This window comes from Canis lupus, chromosome 31, assembly GCF_048164855.1.
Source record: "Canis lupus baileyi chromosome 31, mCanLup2.hap1, whole genome shotgun sequence".
NCBI classification, from domain to species: Eukaryota; Metazoa; Chordata; class Mammalia; order Carnivora; family Canidae; genus Canis; species Canis lupus.
Genome location: NC_132868.1, coordinates 5261166 through 5276655, shown reverse-complemented (window position 1 = coordinate 5276655; position 15490 = coordinate 5261166). Strand labels below are relative to the sequence as shown.

At 53.9% G+C, this 15490-nt stretch overlaps 1 protein-coding gene and 1 long non-coding RNA gene across 4 annotated transcripts in view; one reads left to right on the top strand and one right to left on the bottom strand.

Moving 5' to 3' along the window:
* The first annotated feature begins 1599 nt into the window (after positions 1-1599).
* Positions 1600-15490, top strand: part of LOC140621904 (uncharacterized) — a 55453-nt gene continuing 41562 nt past the window's right edge. Inside the window, exon 1 of the long non-coding RNA XR_012021634.1 lies at positions 1600-2795. This is a non-coding gene — a long non-coding RNA (uncharacterized lncRNA). The remainder of the gene's footprint in view (positions 2796-15490) is intronic.
* DAP (death associated protein) overlaps positions 13061-15490 on the bottom strand; it is a 65588-nt gene continuing 63158 nt past the window's right edge. The window contains exon 4 of one of the 3 annotated variants that reach the window (XM_072807322.1): positions 13061-14948. In XM_072807322.1, coding sequence (XP_072663423.1) covers positions 14835-14948 — 114 coding nt within the window. In that variant the 3' untranslated portion in view covers positions 13061-14834. Of the gene's footprint in view, positions 15039-15490 lie in introns of all 3 variants that reach the window. The other 2 variants (XM_072807323.1, XM_072807324.1) reach the window with 2 other exon arrangements.

Below are 15490 nucleotides of genomic sequence, written 5' to 3'. Positions count from 1 at the left end.
CAGTGGAAAAGGTTGCCAAGTGTCTTTACTCCCTGGCAGAGGAGTCCCTTGGCTGGGAGGCCCAAGCCATCCCCCCCGCCCTGTCACCCCCTGTCCGTGGGCCGCCTCCTGGGGAGGGGATACCAGCTTTTACCTACTAACTGTCCTGAGTGGTCATTGCCAGGTGCAGGCTTGCAATCCTTCCTGACCAAACCCCACTGGGATGGCCCCTCCAGGGGCACATCTCATCCTCCTCCCTTGTTTGAAGTACATGATGCCCTCTCTGGGGTCCGATGGGACAAGCATTTCCTGACCTTCCCTCCCAGTGCTGTGCAGGTGCCGAGGCCCCACCTGTGTCTCTGGAACTCTCCAGACCACCCCAGTCCCACAATCGGGCCAGGTGCCCTGGAGATGCTGCAACAACACTCATGTTCTCCCCGGGCCCGTGGGTTAGCCTCCACCGTCACATGGACCAGTGGCTCTTCAGGGGCCCGGGGTTCTGGGACCAGCCGCATCAGCAGCACTTGGGAAATTGTCAGTAATACCTGGTGCTCCCACCTGTATCAGCTTCCTGTGGTTGCTGCAACAATGACAGCTGACTTGCATGGCTTCAAAATGCAGAAATGTATTTCCTCACGGGGTGGAGGCCAGGAGTCAGTGGGGCTGGGCCCCATCAGACTCTGGGGGATGCTTCCTCTTCCTGCCTCTGCCTCCAGCACCCCACGGCCAGCTTCCTTCTGAGTCTGTGTCCACATGTTCCTCTTTCATGCGGCCATGAGTCACTGCATCAGCACCCATCCCAATCCTGTGTGACTTGGTCTTAATTATATGTGCAATGATCTTATTTCTAAACGAGGGCAAGTTCACAGGCACCTGGGTTAGGATTCCAAGAGATCTTGTTGGGGGACACAATTCGCACCCCAGGCTGGGAATGCTGCCCTCCCCCAAACTGCACCCTGGTGGGAACCCCTCCTAACCCTCACTGTCCGGCTCCTCCACCTTGTTGGCCTCTGGTGTCACCAGCCCCTTCTCCTTGCTCTACCCCTGAAGGCAAGAAGCCACGGGCGGAGGGGCCACAGGTGGAGGGGCCACGTCTTCGTGGCTCCCCACTATCTTCCAGCATCTGGAGCGGGGCTTGGCCCATGGTAGTTCCCCCGGCAGCACCTGCAGACTAGTGAGCTGGACGCTGACTTCCTGACTCCCGACCGAGGCCCTGGAGTGTAGGCCCCGGGCAGAGTCCCAGCCGGCCCCTGGTCCCCTGGGAGGCAGCACGGAGGAGCCAGACCAGCACGGACCCTGGTTCCACTCTGCCCCCTTCTGGCTGCAGGGCTCTGGGCACGTTACCTAAGCTCCTGCTTCAGCACCCTCGTTTTTAAAGTGGAGATTTTCCTGGTGCGTAAGGTTTTCCTGAAGAGCTTATATGACATAGAAATTGTACCAAGATTTTTTTTAAAGATTTTATTTATTCATGAGAGACACAGAGAGAGGCAGAGACACAGGCAGAGGGAGAAGCAGGCTCCCTGCGGGGAGCCCGATGCGGGACTCGATCCCGGGACCCCGGGGTCACGCCCCGAACCGGAGGCAGACGCTCAACACTGGGCCCCCTGGGGTCCCCGTACCTAGATCTTTAACAAGACTGGCACAGAGCTCGCAGCCACTTACGAGTTGTTTCGGCCTCTCTGCTCTGGTCCGCACTAAACCTGGGGGCGGTCACAGGGCCGTCTGCTTTCTGACGTCAGACCAGGCTCCCAGGGAGGGAGTAGAGCTGAGGCCCGCCCTGCCCCGCATCAGCTCCCACGCACACCTGCTCACTCGCCAGTGGCTCTGAAAGCTCCTCGGCTGCACAGAGGCCACATCCACGGTCTGCTCGTCCTTTCTGTCCCAGCCCCTGGGAGTATGGTCACTGCGGGCACCTGCTCCCAATGCTCTTGGCGTCCCCCAGACCAAAGTCCGTCCATCCCACAGAGGCAGGACATAAGGGCCTCCCTTCCCTCTGTGGTCCTGTCCTGGGCCAGCCTTGAGGGCTGAGCTTGAGCCTCCTCCACCCGTGGATCCCTCGGCAAATGGGCAGCGCGGCTTTCTGAGCGGCGTCTCTGTGTGCATCTCCGCAGGGCGTTCACAGGGCCTGGGCCCTGGTCCTGGAGGTGCGAAGGCGGAGGAGGCCCCACGCACACCTGGGGCAGCCGCCTCGCCTCGCCTCGCCTCGCCTCATCTGCCCGGCAGGAGCTGACTTGCCCCAGCTGCTAGCCGCTGGCGAGGGGGCCGTGGTGGCCGTCCGGCACCCAAATGCCTCTCGGCTCTTGGGAATGCTGCCGATTAGGCCGCGTTGTTGAGCGGACTGCTGTTTGACAAAGACAATATTAAATGGCCGTGGAGACCAGCGAAATCAGCTCGCTAGGATCAGCAACGTGGAAAATACTCTGCTTTATAGGATTCAGCCTGGCTTCTCTCCCAGAAAAGCATACGGGGAAGAAGATGCTTGGCTTGCTTAATTAAACGAGATGACAACATCCATATTCTAGGCTGTGTGGGGGAAGGTCTTTGGAGACAGATAGGGGCCCGGGCCGGCTTTGCTACTGTTCCCTCTGTGACCCTGGCAGGGTTCGTCATTTCCTTAAGGAATGAGTCTCTGAACGGACGCTGCCCACCCTGCCTGTTGCCAGTCTTGGACGGAGTCCTGGGGGCCGCTTGGAGCATAGACGCTGTGCTGGCCACCTTGGTTGGGCGTCTCAGGGGCTCTCCATCTCTTCTCTGCCTCCATGACCTCCGAGTCATCAGGAAGGTCTCTCAAGAGCCCTTGTGATTCCGGATGGAAGGTAGGTCAGCAGAACAATGGCTCACGGTGGGGATGAGGACAGACAGGTTTTAAGGGCCTTCTGAATTCTAACATGCTCCATTAAGAGGTCTTCTCCCAGACGGAATCTGGCCAGAGCTCTTCAGCCCCAGGCCCTGTGTAAGCCCCTGCTCTGGTGAACTACCTTGGATGACGCAGGGCCTCCGAGCAAGTGGAGAGGTGTCCCAGCTCCTTGCTCCTAGGGCTGAGCTGTCAGTCATGGTGTAGCAGACTACGATCTGTGCTTGCCTCAGTGCCAAGAGCAGCATCCCAGACCATCTGGGTCAAGATCTTTCTAACCACAGGTGAAAGGAAGAAGGGTGGCTCCCAGGAGAAGTGCATCATTTCTTCCCAGAGCCCACAGTGGAGCCTGGCTAAGAGGCCCATCCTCAGGTCTTCTGGGAGGACGGGGATGCCTGAACTGGATGGTTGCTGTTGACCTGCCCTCTGACCATCCAGCCACCTACAACTTAGAAAAACAGGCAAAGAGGCAAGTGGGCCTTCCCTGAGGTGGTGAGAGCCTTGTCACACTGTCACGCTCAGAGTGCTATCCCTCCACCAGCACCCAGAGGTCCTGGCTCTGGCCCACGCCAGGGTCCTCAGGGTTAGAACTCAGGATGGTGGGGCCTGGCACTGCCCAAGAGATTGGAGAATATGGCCAACAAAGTACTTAATTACTGTGACCTCTGTACTATGAGCAGATAGATATTATGCTGCTTTCTTAAGGAAGTTATGGGCAGCGATGCTTTAGCAACTCAGGATAGGAACTCATGAGAAGCCTGGAGGTCTCACTGGAGGTTTCAGAGGAGATGGAGGGTGGGTCAGTTGCATGCAGCGTCATCCCGGACAACCTTACCAACTCTGGTTAGGCATCTGCTCCCGTGGGGACCTCATCCTTACCCCATGTTCTCTGGATGGTGTCTCCTCCCTTCTTCCCTCACACAACCTTGACGTCCTCTCTATTGCCTAAAACTCATCTGCCAACTTAGCAAAACTGAACCTGGTAGTTGGCTGACCAAGTTATTTACCAGGGTTACCGGGGTTGCTTCCTGGAAACTGGCCTTGATTTTCTGACCTCATGGCTCCCTGGAGTAGCTGCTGAAGGAGGTTAAGGAGCCACGTCTCCTCCTTTGTTCCAAGGAAAGCCCACTCTTGCTTGGCTACTGTGAGCATTTGTATCAAACAAAATTAGGTTTAGCTGCATATGAGCGAAAACTCATAACAGTCATTGTCATTGTCATTGGTATGACATGGTGATTGTCCTAATCACTGACATTATGATTTATATCACTACAAAAGCTTACCTGCTACTGTGTGCCAGGCACATAATGACCCTGTAACGTAGAAACTATTATTAGCCTCATTTTACACGTGGGGAAATTCAGATACAGAGAGGTCAAGAGACCTATGTAAGACCTCAGTGCTAGTGAGCAGAGGTGCTGAGATTTAATCAAGGTCCAGCTTCAGAGTCTGTGCTCTAAGCTTTTCTGTTATGGCCAAAAAAGAGTGGCTAAAAATATGTCAAGGTTTGTCCTTTTCCAGGCAAAGACTAGAGCAGCAGGCTGGGGCGGGCATGATGGTGCCACTGTCATCAGGGATCCAGGCTCTTTCTTGTCTCTGCTCTGTCATCCTTGGCAGGAGCTCCATACCCCTGGTTGCCTCATAATCCAAGCTGGCTGCTGGAGTACAAGTCATTACCCCGCTTTCCACATAGGAGAAAGGAGTAAAGGGCAACAAGAAGCAAATATTCTGGATGATTCACCTCCCTTTAAGTTAACACTCACATGTATCCCATTCACGAACTTTGTCCTGCAGCCCACACATACCCATCAGGTTGGAAAATGGAGCCGTGGAAGTGGGGGCATTGCCTGTACTGGATAATAGGGCTCTATTCCAAAGAGGAAGGGGTGTGGGCATGGGGGAGACTGGCATCCCTGCACCAAAGCCGAAGAAAGTCAATGTTTTATTTGTATTTTCTGCTCTCAACCCTCTTCTGGGGCACAAGCAGGAGGAGGCCCTGTCCTCCTAATTTTGGGGAATCCTCGCCATTGTAGACTTGCTCTCCTCATAGAACTTTCCCTTCCAGTTTGCTGCTCCAGCCCCACTGGAGATGAGCCCTTGCAGCGTGTGCGTAGGAGCGTTTCATTACTGCCGGAGGAGACAACGTCTAGAACTTAGACTTGGATCTCCGGACATCGAAGTAGGACTTAAGTCTAGTCTTTCGTGATTTCCTCTTTTTTTGCGATCTGGCCCAGTAAATGCCTTCAAATGGGGTTCAACTTTCTCCTAGGGCTACCCATCCTGGGAGCAGGACCTTGGCATCTCTCAGGCTCCAATCTAGATGTTTGGCAACCAGAGGATCTTGCTGTTCCTCCAACTCTTGGGACCTCCTGCCCCTGGGAGGACTTCTGTTGGTTGGCAGAGGAGCATCGGAGCTCTCTTCTGTGGGGAGACAGAGGACCCGGAGACGGTCTGGGTTGACAGACGGATCAATCGAGTGTGAAAATGACAGTGGAATGTTCTGCTTTTTCATGATTAGTGGTGGAAAGCCTAGAGCTTAGTGCCAGACCAATCTTAGCTTTGCCACTTCCTAGCTATGCGGGTAAGTTGTTTACCACACCGGGCTGCAGTTGTCGCGTGTATGTAATAGTGAAAGTAAGTCTACCAGGTGGAGTTGCTGTGAGCGCCTAGCATGTAGTAAGCACTCAATAAATGTGAGGAGGAGGGAGATGGCGGCAGTGATGATGAAGATGCTGGTGGTAAGGGTGGGGTGGGGAACATAGCTACTTGGATGCCTTTGGAATTCGTGGAAAATAGTGTAATTGGATTTTTTTTAAAGCATGGCAATTAGATTTATAATAATCTATATAAACTGGTTAAGTTTATATAGTTGAAATAAAGCATTAATTTATAAGTGCTTATTGATCCTTTTCCTATAATGTTCAGATTACCTAATTGTCTTTGAAGAAAATACCTGTTTATCACGCTAATGCTGCTTCTCTTTCTTAGATGTCACAGTACTTTGTGCTTGTAAAGTGATAATCCTTTGGTTTTGTTGTTGCCTCATAGGAAATCTTTTTTGGGGGATCCTTTTAATATGGTAAGAGCCTCTATGAGGATAGTAAAATAACCTATTAAGTTGGAAACAACATTCATTTTAAGGCAGGAAGAAAGCATTGGCTATGAAAGTCAAACAACAAACCTATAAAGGACTTCATTAGTTATTTTAATGGCACTGGCATGATGGGATTAGCGTCATCCTAGGGCTGGAAGATGTACATGATGTGACATTATATGCTTTTGAGGGGGTTTCCCAATCACGCTCTAAAGGAAATCTGACTCCAAAGCCCGTTGCTTAGGTTGCTTGTTTGTTTTGGTTGTAATTTTTGTTCAGAGGTTTCTCTACTACACATCTCCTCTCTCAGGCCCAGTCTACACCAGTCTGAGAGGTTGAGAGGTGGCCTGTGCCAGGATGTGGGCTTCTTGCATCCGTCCCACGGCGAGGATGGTCCTCACCCACCGCGCTCTGCTGTTGTGGGCACGGGAGATCTGGGACCGCATGCGCGTGGACTGCCTTTTGGCTCTGGCCTGACAGCGCCTCTGATGTTTGGTGAATCTAGTGACCAGAATTAGAACGAATCTGAACCTAACTGGAAGTGCTACTCCTTTGTGCCAGATGACTGTGAGTGATGACCCTGTGAGTCACACAGGGCTTCCCCGGTTGGTGATGACACCCTGGCAGGTAATGTTTCTAGAAGTGACTGAGCCGGGAAAGTTTCTAGCCAACTGAAGTACAGAGGCCGAGGCATCGTTGGCATCAAGGTGGAGAATTTTGTGATAAAGCACGTGACTTGTACAGACTTTTGTCCCATCTCATGCTCTGAAATGTGTTTTCTAGATGCCTGGTGATGTGGTCCAGTTGCACATGCTGCTGCTAAATGTCGAGCCAACTCATTGGACAGCCTCATGTCGGAGGGGTAGAAAGGATGTCAGCGTCCCACGTCTGTCACTCAGGTTGTGTGTGGAGTGGTGGGTCAGAGGTGGCCACCTCCCTGGGAGGTCACAGCTGGCCTTTAGTCCTTCTGTGGCAGACACGGGGTTTGCTCGTGCTGTAGAAGCACCGCGTGCTCTCCCTGAAGGGAAGGCTGGCTTATCTAAAATGTCCCATTGCATCCAGGAGCAGTTCTGCATCAGGGCAATTTGCTATTTGCTGCTCCAGGGACTGAAATGCATACACAAGCTCGAGCTACTTTAGCTGCTTGCACCAAATGTGCCCTTGTCACTGAAACACATTTATTATTATTTTTTTCAAGATTCTGGGATGAGGGAAATTTGCCTTTAGTTATATAATTGCATTGTTAGCAGTCATGGAGTTCTAGAACAGGAACTACTCAACCTTGGTATTGTTGACTTTGGGATCTGGAGAATTCTTTGTTGTTGGGGCTGTTCTCAGTGCATTGTAGGACTTTTGGTCATACGCCTGGCCTCTACGCGCTAGATGCTACCACTAGTACCTCTCGTCCCATCCCCAGTCCCCAGTTGGGGCAACTAAAAATGTGTCCAGACATTGCCCAAGGTTCTCTGGGGGTAAAATCACCCCCAGGTGAAAACCATTGCCCTAGAGATAATGAAGACATCATTAGTACTCCAAATACATTCCATGATCTCCATGCATCTCTAAAGAATAACACAAATAGGTTTCTGGTAATTTGCATGGAAACTGAGCCCTCGTGTGACAAAATGTTGGACTTTCCCTTTTAGGTGACCCGCAGCACCTCAAAATGACAGAGCTGAAAGGTAATCAAATCACTCATCCAGGGCTTCTGAGTAAAGTCCCAAATCTTCCTCATTATATCAGTTCATTATATCAGATCATGTTGGGTCTTTTTCAGTCGACAAATTGGATTTTTTTAAAGCATGGCAATTAGATTTATAATAATATTTAGGATTAATGGGGAGGGTGAGGGAGAGATGATTTTCTCCTGTCATGAATGCCCTTAATTGAATTTTAGAAAGTGTTTTGGAAGAGCTGCATATATGTTTGACAGAATGTTGCAAGGTGTACAGATGCTTCAGTGTGGACAAAGTGAAAACAGGTTCACGATGCTTTGAAGAACCGAGAAAAGTGAGCAGTGATGAAAGGTTAGGATGCTTCATTTTCTGTGTGCTCTTGGCTGGACCACAGGGCCTAGATATTTGGTCGAACATTATCCTGGATGTTTTTGTGAGGCCTTGGTTGAGATTCACATTTAAATCAGTGGACTTTGAGGGGAGCAGGTGCCCTCTATGATGTGGGTGGGCCTCCTCCAGTCATGTAAAGGCCTGCAAGGAGCTAAAGACTGACCTCCCCCAGCAAGAGGGATTTCTGCCAGCAGACGGCTTTTGGACTTGAGCTGCATTGGCTCTTCTCTGGGTCTCGCACTTGCTGGCTCACCCTGCAGATTTTGGACTTGCCAGCCTCCATAAGCAGGGGAGCCAATTCTTTATAATAAATCTCTTTATCTATTTCTCTAGTTAGCGATCATCTATCTATACCTATCATCATCTACTATCATCTCCTGTCGGTTCTGTTTCTCTGGAGAAGTCTGGCTAATACAACCATTTTTTTTTTAAAGATTTTATTTATTCATTCATGAGAGACACACAGAGAGAGGCAGAGACACAGGCAGAGGGAGAAGCAGGCTCCCAGCGGGCGCCCCGATGCGGGACTCAATCCTAGGACCCTGGGAACATGCCCTTGCCCGAAGCCAGATGCTCAACCGGTGAGCCACCCGGGTGCCCCTGGTTAATACAAATATTGAGGAAACTTCAAATACCCTCACTTTCACAGTTAATGACCACACCCACTCACCTTCTCTATACTTGGGAGCATACGGCTGTAGATGCCGCCTGGGATGGTTACGAAATGCCGGTGTTTTATTTATTTATTTATTTATTTATTTATTTATTTATTTATTTATTGTTGTATTTTGTTTTTGTTTTTATACTGCAGAGCTCAGCAGGATGCCAAGTCTTGGGGAAAATAAGTTTACTTTGGGGTTTGTAAAAAGAAACACTTAACCAGCATGGCAGCTGTGAAGTTAGAAAAAGCTGCAGGACAGCAAGCAGAAGAACACCACGGGCCACCGAGGCAGGAGACAGATGTTCTAAAAAGAATTCATTAATTAAAAACCTGTGGTGCCTGGCAATGTCTTTCCTCTCCCTCCAGGTCCTCCCTCCAGCCCTGCCCTTTCTCGGGGCGCCCGAGTGTGGTGCATATGCCCCCAACCTGGGTCGGGCAGTGACCTCCACTGGCTGGCACTCAATTCACTGTCTCCAGAGCTTCCCACTATTTCTGGCTGGTTCTGTGGAAGCCACGGACCTGCCACCCTCTGGAGCTCTGTACACTCCCGTGCACACCCTGGCTCTCTGTGCCCATACCTGGCTGGTGGAAGCATAGGACCAAGGACGGGGAGCGGTACCGTCCACTATTGGGCATGTGCTTGTGTGCGCTGGAGTCAGCCTTTGAGGTCGTGGTGTGAGTGTGCTTGAAAGCCCCAGGGCCGCCCTCCCCCGCCTTTGCCCTGCTCCTCTGCCGCTGCCCGGGTTTCACTTTCAATGGATAGAAGCTCCTGGTGTCTCTGGTCTTGTGTCATAAATGAATAACCATGACTGTAATGGGGATGAATGAAGATCACCTGAGTGCTCACCTCTGACACGCACACAGCCCCACCAGAGACGTTCAGGAAAGTTCCTTTTGGCAGTGAGAAAGCTGAGGCCCAGAGGAGCAAAGCCAGCTGGCCAGGCCCTGCAGGTACTAAGTGGGAGGGTGCACCCAGGAGGGCCCACACTTGCTCTGGGCTCCGAGGACGGCCAGTGTCGCCCCACCAGGTGCTGACCCTGGTTGGAAGCATGGAACCGAGGTGGTTCCCTGAGGTGGGCATGGATGTCAAGGTGTGGACCTGAGGGCCAGGAGAGGCTGTAATATGGTCCTTGTCTTTCTCCCTGGACCCAGGGAGCAGATGGCACAGGAGGAGGATGTGTTGAGAGTGGGGAGCCGGTCTCCCCAGACCAGGCCAGGGTAGTGGTGGGCCTCCCAGTTGATCCAGCCTGGAGAGGGGGTCTCAGTCTATCCCCAGGCAGCGCACAGTGCACACAGCACGCAGGAACCAGGGCAAAGGCAAGCCTGTTGACCTCTGGGTACATCTGCCCTAGGGGCGCCCTGGGGTCCTCAGCCTCCTAAGGATCCGCCCATTCCTGCTCCACTCGTCACTGGCTGGGCCTCTCCAACCTCGTCTCTAATTCCATGCTGTTGTTCCTGGGCACAGCCTGGACAGGCACTGATCCAGGCCTCCCTCTCTGCAATCCCAAATCTCTGCACCTTACCAGTGCCACCTGCCTGTGCTGGGAGCTCTGTTCTTTTGAAACTGGTGTCCATATTAACCAGGAAGTTAATATCCATGATTTTTTTTCATCCGGGCAAGACCCCTTTCCCTGCATACAGGTGGAGAGCTGAGGCGCCGCGGTGCTCTCTGAAGAGCTGGCTTGGGCAGGTGCAGGCTGCGGGGGGCCGCCCCCCGCCGCCCCCCGCCCACCTCCCCCCCCCCCGCCCCCCGCCAGCGCCTCCTTGCCCCTGGGCCTCTCTGGGCCTGTCTGGGCCTGTCTGGGCCTGTCTGCTCAGGGTCCAGCCTCGGGAAGGCTCAGCTCGCCCCGGGCAGCCCAGCCCCGCCGCCTGCCCTCCCCTTTCAAAGGGCAGCAGCTTAGCGGAGCTTCTGGTCCCCGCGGGGTTCCTCCGTCAGCCTGGGTCCTCATCACACACCTTCTTGCTCTGGGGTTTGTGCTTCTGCCTCGCTCACCCGGTGCCCACCCGAAGCGCCAGCACCCAGGCGCCCCGCGGCTCCGTGTCTCCCGCGGACTTCGCGTCCAAGGCCTGACCCCGGGCTCCCAGCTCCAGGCTGCCCCCTCCGGCGCCCCTCATCTCCGCCTCCTCGCCCCTGGGCCTCCGCCGCTGGGGCCGGGCTGCCCTGAGTTCCTCGGGCCCTGCGACCGACCCCCAAGCCCCCGGGCGGCGTCTGCCCTCCGGGGCGGCCGGTGGCGGGGCGGGGGGGGGGGGGGGCGGCGTCTTACTGAATTTGCCCTGCGTAGCCGCACCGCGGGCAGCAAGGCCGGGTCTCCCGGGCGCAGGGCGCTCCGCGGGGCTCGGCGGCGGGGCTCGGGGGGGGGGGGCGCCAGCACTCAGGGTGGCCGCGCACCCCGCGGCCCGACTCCCCGCAGCGGGGCTGGCGAAGCCCTAAGAGGGGGCGGGGGAATCCCCCCGGGGGCCTCTCTGCTCCTCGGTGCGTCTCGCCCCTTCTTTCCAGCCCTTCTTCCCTTTCGCAGGCCCCGAGTGTCGAGCACCCGCGTCTTCGCCGCCGGCTCCGCACACGGCAGGCGGGCTCAGCGGGTCCCTGCGGGTGTGACCCGGGTCGCCGGGACCGCGCCCCGAGCTCGCGTCCCCCGAGGGCAGCTTCCCGCCCCGCCCCGCCCCGCGCGCAGGTGCAGGGGCCCTGGTTGGCCGGTGCTGACCGCCACCCTCCCCCTCAAACGTCCTCTCCCGCCGGCGGGGCTCGCGGGTTTTGTTGGTCTGTGCTTGGTCCATGGATCTGGGTCGTTCGCAGTTTCGTTGGCTGTGATGAGTAACGCCGCTCTAAACGCTTGTGGGGGGGTTTAGTGTAGATGCGGGTTTTCATTTCTCTGTGTCAGTCTTCCCATCTGTAAAATGGGATGGTCCTCCCCAACGGAAAACTCTTACTAGAGAAGACGTGGGATCTAGAAACACGCGACTCCAGACGAGGACATGTGCAGGCAAGAGCTGCAGCCTCACAAGCTGCTAGGACCAGCAGACAGACAGACACCGCGGCTGGAGGCACCGAGCATGCGCATGCCTCTCCCGCACTTCCCCCCCTGCCTCCTGCAGGCACGCTTTGATCGCTCCCCGGCCAGTAACCTGCAGCGGATAAAGCATTCTTACAGCTAAGTTTATTCAGAAAAGCAATTTTATGGAATGAAGAGTGAGTCAAACAGTATGAGCAGGGAGGGAGATTCCTAGCTTTTCAGTGCACAGTGGATACTCTGGGTTGAATTATGTTTCCTCAAATGACACGTCAAGTCCTAATCCCCAGGATCAGTGAACATGGCCTTATTTGGAAATAGGGTCTTTGCAGATCTAATTCCTTAACATGAGGTCATACTGGATTAGGGTGAGCACTAATCCAATGACAGTGTCCTTAGAAGAAGGGAATGTGGACACAGATGCACACAAAGATGTCCATGTGACAATGCGCAGGGATTGGACTTATGCTTCAACCAGCAATAAATACCCAGGAATGCAGGTAGCTATCAGAAGGGCATGAGCATCATCTAGAGCCTTCCTAGGGAGCTGGGTCCTGCTGATATCCTGATCCCAAGCTTTTAGACTCTAGAACCATGAAATAATTTGTTTTCATGGTTTTAAGCCAGCCACTTTGTGGTACTTTGTTACAGCAACAATGTGGGGAAAATGCAGGTGACAACAATGTTAACAATAAAGCCATCGGGGGCAGTTCTTTTCCACGCTGGCTGGCATGTGTTTGGCATTTCTGTCCACCTGAATTTATTTACAGACACAGACTCTCCACCCAGCGACACTAAATGTGTGAGACCCCTTGTAGGTCTCAATGGCCCCAGAGGGGACACCAGGGCTAAGGAATGGCCAGACTTGTTGGGAGATGCAGACTCTGGCTTGTCGCCCCCAGGTGACACCCAGGTCCTCTGCTGACCGGGGAGGCCCTGTGTGGGGGGATCCGCAGAGGACTCTCCCATCCAAGACTGTGTTCCGCCTGGATCTCGAGGTCTGACTGTTGTGCTCATCTCTCCTCCTACCCATAGGGTTCCCGCAGAGCTTTGGATCAAGGCAAATGTCTTTTTTACCAAAAGCTGCTCACAGCCACCCCTGCGCTTACTACTAATTCCTTCTAAGTCTGTCCTGGAGGCACTAGCTAGCATAGGGCCAGCTGCCAGGCACAAGTAATATGTTCTCATCAGTGGCATTAAGCTTTTCCATTTTAAGACATTTTAAAGTAGATGATCAGACTCAAGGTGTCAGGTGTCCAACAGTTTAACTTTGTGTCTGGGCAACAATTTGTGAAAATAACCATCACACATGCATGTTCGTGATTCTACTGAATCCATCTGGGAACCCCTGTAAAATGTACAAGAAACATGTCTGAAATGTAAGAAAATACAACCATGAGAAGGAAATGCAAGAGCTTTATTACAATCATTATTATCCTTGAGGTTAACAACTGATGAACTCATTCAAGAAAATATTTTGCATGTGATGATTTAGGGCCCAGGGATACATGCCAGAAGCAGCTAGAAGGACATGGAAAATGTACCTTGGGAAACAGCATGGCGCTCCAGGCTGCAAAACTAAAAAGTATCAAGGATGCATCTGAACTTCTGTAGCGGAGGGTACGGTGGTGGCACAGGCCTGACCTAGTTCAGGAGGTAGCGGGGCGGCTGCTGGCTCGCTGCGCTCCAGGGCACGCTGCCCCCTGCCCACCCCGCCCCCCCAGGTCTGCAACTCTGCAAGCCAGAGTTGGTGAGATGTTACACCAACATCTCAGCGTCTACCAGGTGCCTTGAGGGGTAGACCCTGCCCCCCAGCAAATCAGTGAGAAGGGAAACCCAGCACTGCCTCTGCAATGTGCAGCCGTGCTGCTTCTCCCTCGGGGAAGGGTGAGAGGTGGGTCTCATTAGGTCTGCGTCACTTTTGCGGGTTGGCAGCCGCGGACCTGATAAGGACGTCAGCGAGGCTGGCGGTGTGTGCAAGGCGCTCAAAGCGCCACTGCCACCTGCCGCGAGTATGACCGCCGGTGCGTGGCGCGACGGGGCCGTACCTGCTCCAGGAGCATCTGCAGCCTCTGAGCACACCAGCCCGTTGGCTTTTCAGAAAAATAAAGCTCTCTAGAGCGGTGAGCCAGGGAGCAGTCTAGGCAGCTCCACGCCGGAAGGACGTGCCGAAAGCAGAGGACAATCGGATGCGCCCCGGTGAATGCGGGCCCAGGCAAACCTGCGCTTGGGCAGAAGGAATTCAGCTGGACTGACAGGTGTTTTCTAGCTCAAATGGAATGTGGTGTTTCTGCTTTTCTCTGGGGAGACAACGGGGCAGGTTTTCATCCGTCTTTGCATGCATGCAGTGGGCTTGCTATAGTGTCCCAGAACCAGGAAAGCTGGTTCCTCCACCGGGTCGTTGGTCACTTCTAGAACTCAAAAGCAGCTCTAGAGAGGATTACGAGAAACGCAGGTTTGCCCGGTGTCCCTGGTGGAGGCTCTCTGGTTCAGGAGGCAGATGTCCTTCTGGAGAAGCTCCCTGCAGGCAGACTGCCTAGATTTCTAATTTTCCAGAATATGGCTCCTGTGATTATAGAGCCAATTTAAAGATGGGAGCTTCTCTTTGGCTTTTCCCAGGAGCACCTGGGCCTCCTTGGGCAGTGAGCCCCCGTCACACAGGGAGAGGAATTCAGGGACGCTGGTGCCACTTGCACCAAAACCCTTCCCTACCCTGCCTTCCTGAAACCCCTCTTGCCCTCCTGCTGTTAAGACGTGTTGTCCTATTACTAAAAAGTAGGAAATGGGTGACTTTCCCACTAGCCTTAATCCCGTCCTCCCAAATGTGTGCCTGCTTGTTTTTAAGACCACAGGTAGGGCCTTTGATGACTGCTGACACAGAAGTAAAGCTGAGCTCTGGAAATGTCTGACTCATCAGGCCTTGGCGAGGTCTGCTTATGGCACTTGCAGGGATACAAAGATCCTCAAATGCCACCAACCAGGACCACCTGGATACAAGGTGGGGGTCAGATCCTTCTTAGTTTCAGATATGGAAATTTAAGGCAAAAGAAGGGGCACTTGACTTTGTCTTAGATTTCCCAGTGGAGCAGTGTCTTGAAGAAAATCTTTGCCGGGGAAATAGGAAAGGTGGGGAAATTGAGGCACTGGTGGTGGAGGCGCCGGTTCTCGCTGTTCACTTGCGAGGCTGCTGGATGTGCTGGGTTCTCGGGGAAGGATGCTTGTCAATGGAGGCGTGGGGCTTCTGGTGAGCCACCTGGGCGGCTGCTGGTGGGAAGTCTTTGTCGCCCTGTCGAGATACAGAATGCACTGGCCCGTCAACCCCGTACAGCCCGGTGACATGAGGGCAGGGTCCCCAATGCCCTGTCTACTGGCTTCCCTGCAGGTTGGGCGACAAAACAGGCAACCTGTTGGCAGGTTGTGGACTGTCTCCTGGGACTGTGGGGGTCCTGATGCTCTGTGGGCTGCGGAGGGGGGTCCTGGGGTCCACAAGCCCCAGGAGGTGGGGATGCTCAGAGTCTGCCCCTACACCATGAGCTCGGGTCACCATACGACTGCCTCAGAACTAAGCTGGCGCTGGATGGCTTTCCTCTGCTAGAACTATCCTCGTGGCCTTTCCAACTAGGGGCCACGCAGAACCAAAGCCAGTGTCTTAAATTCAGATTTGCTGCCACAGCTGCTTCACAGGGGCACTGGCTGAGGAGGACACACTTGGGGCAGGGCTGGAAGCCCATGAGACGAAGCTGGATTCACCCCCCTGGGCCTCAAAGAAGGTACCCGGCCACTTGTCAGGGAGGACTTGCCTTCCTGTGCCAACAGTGCATGTGCGGA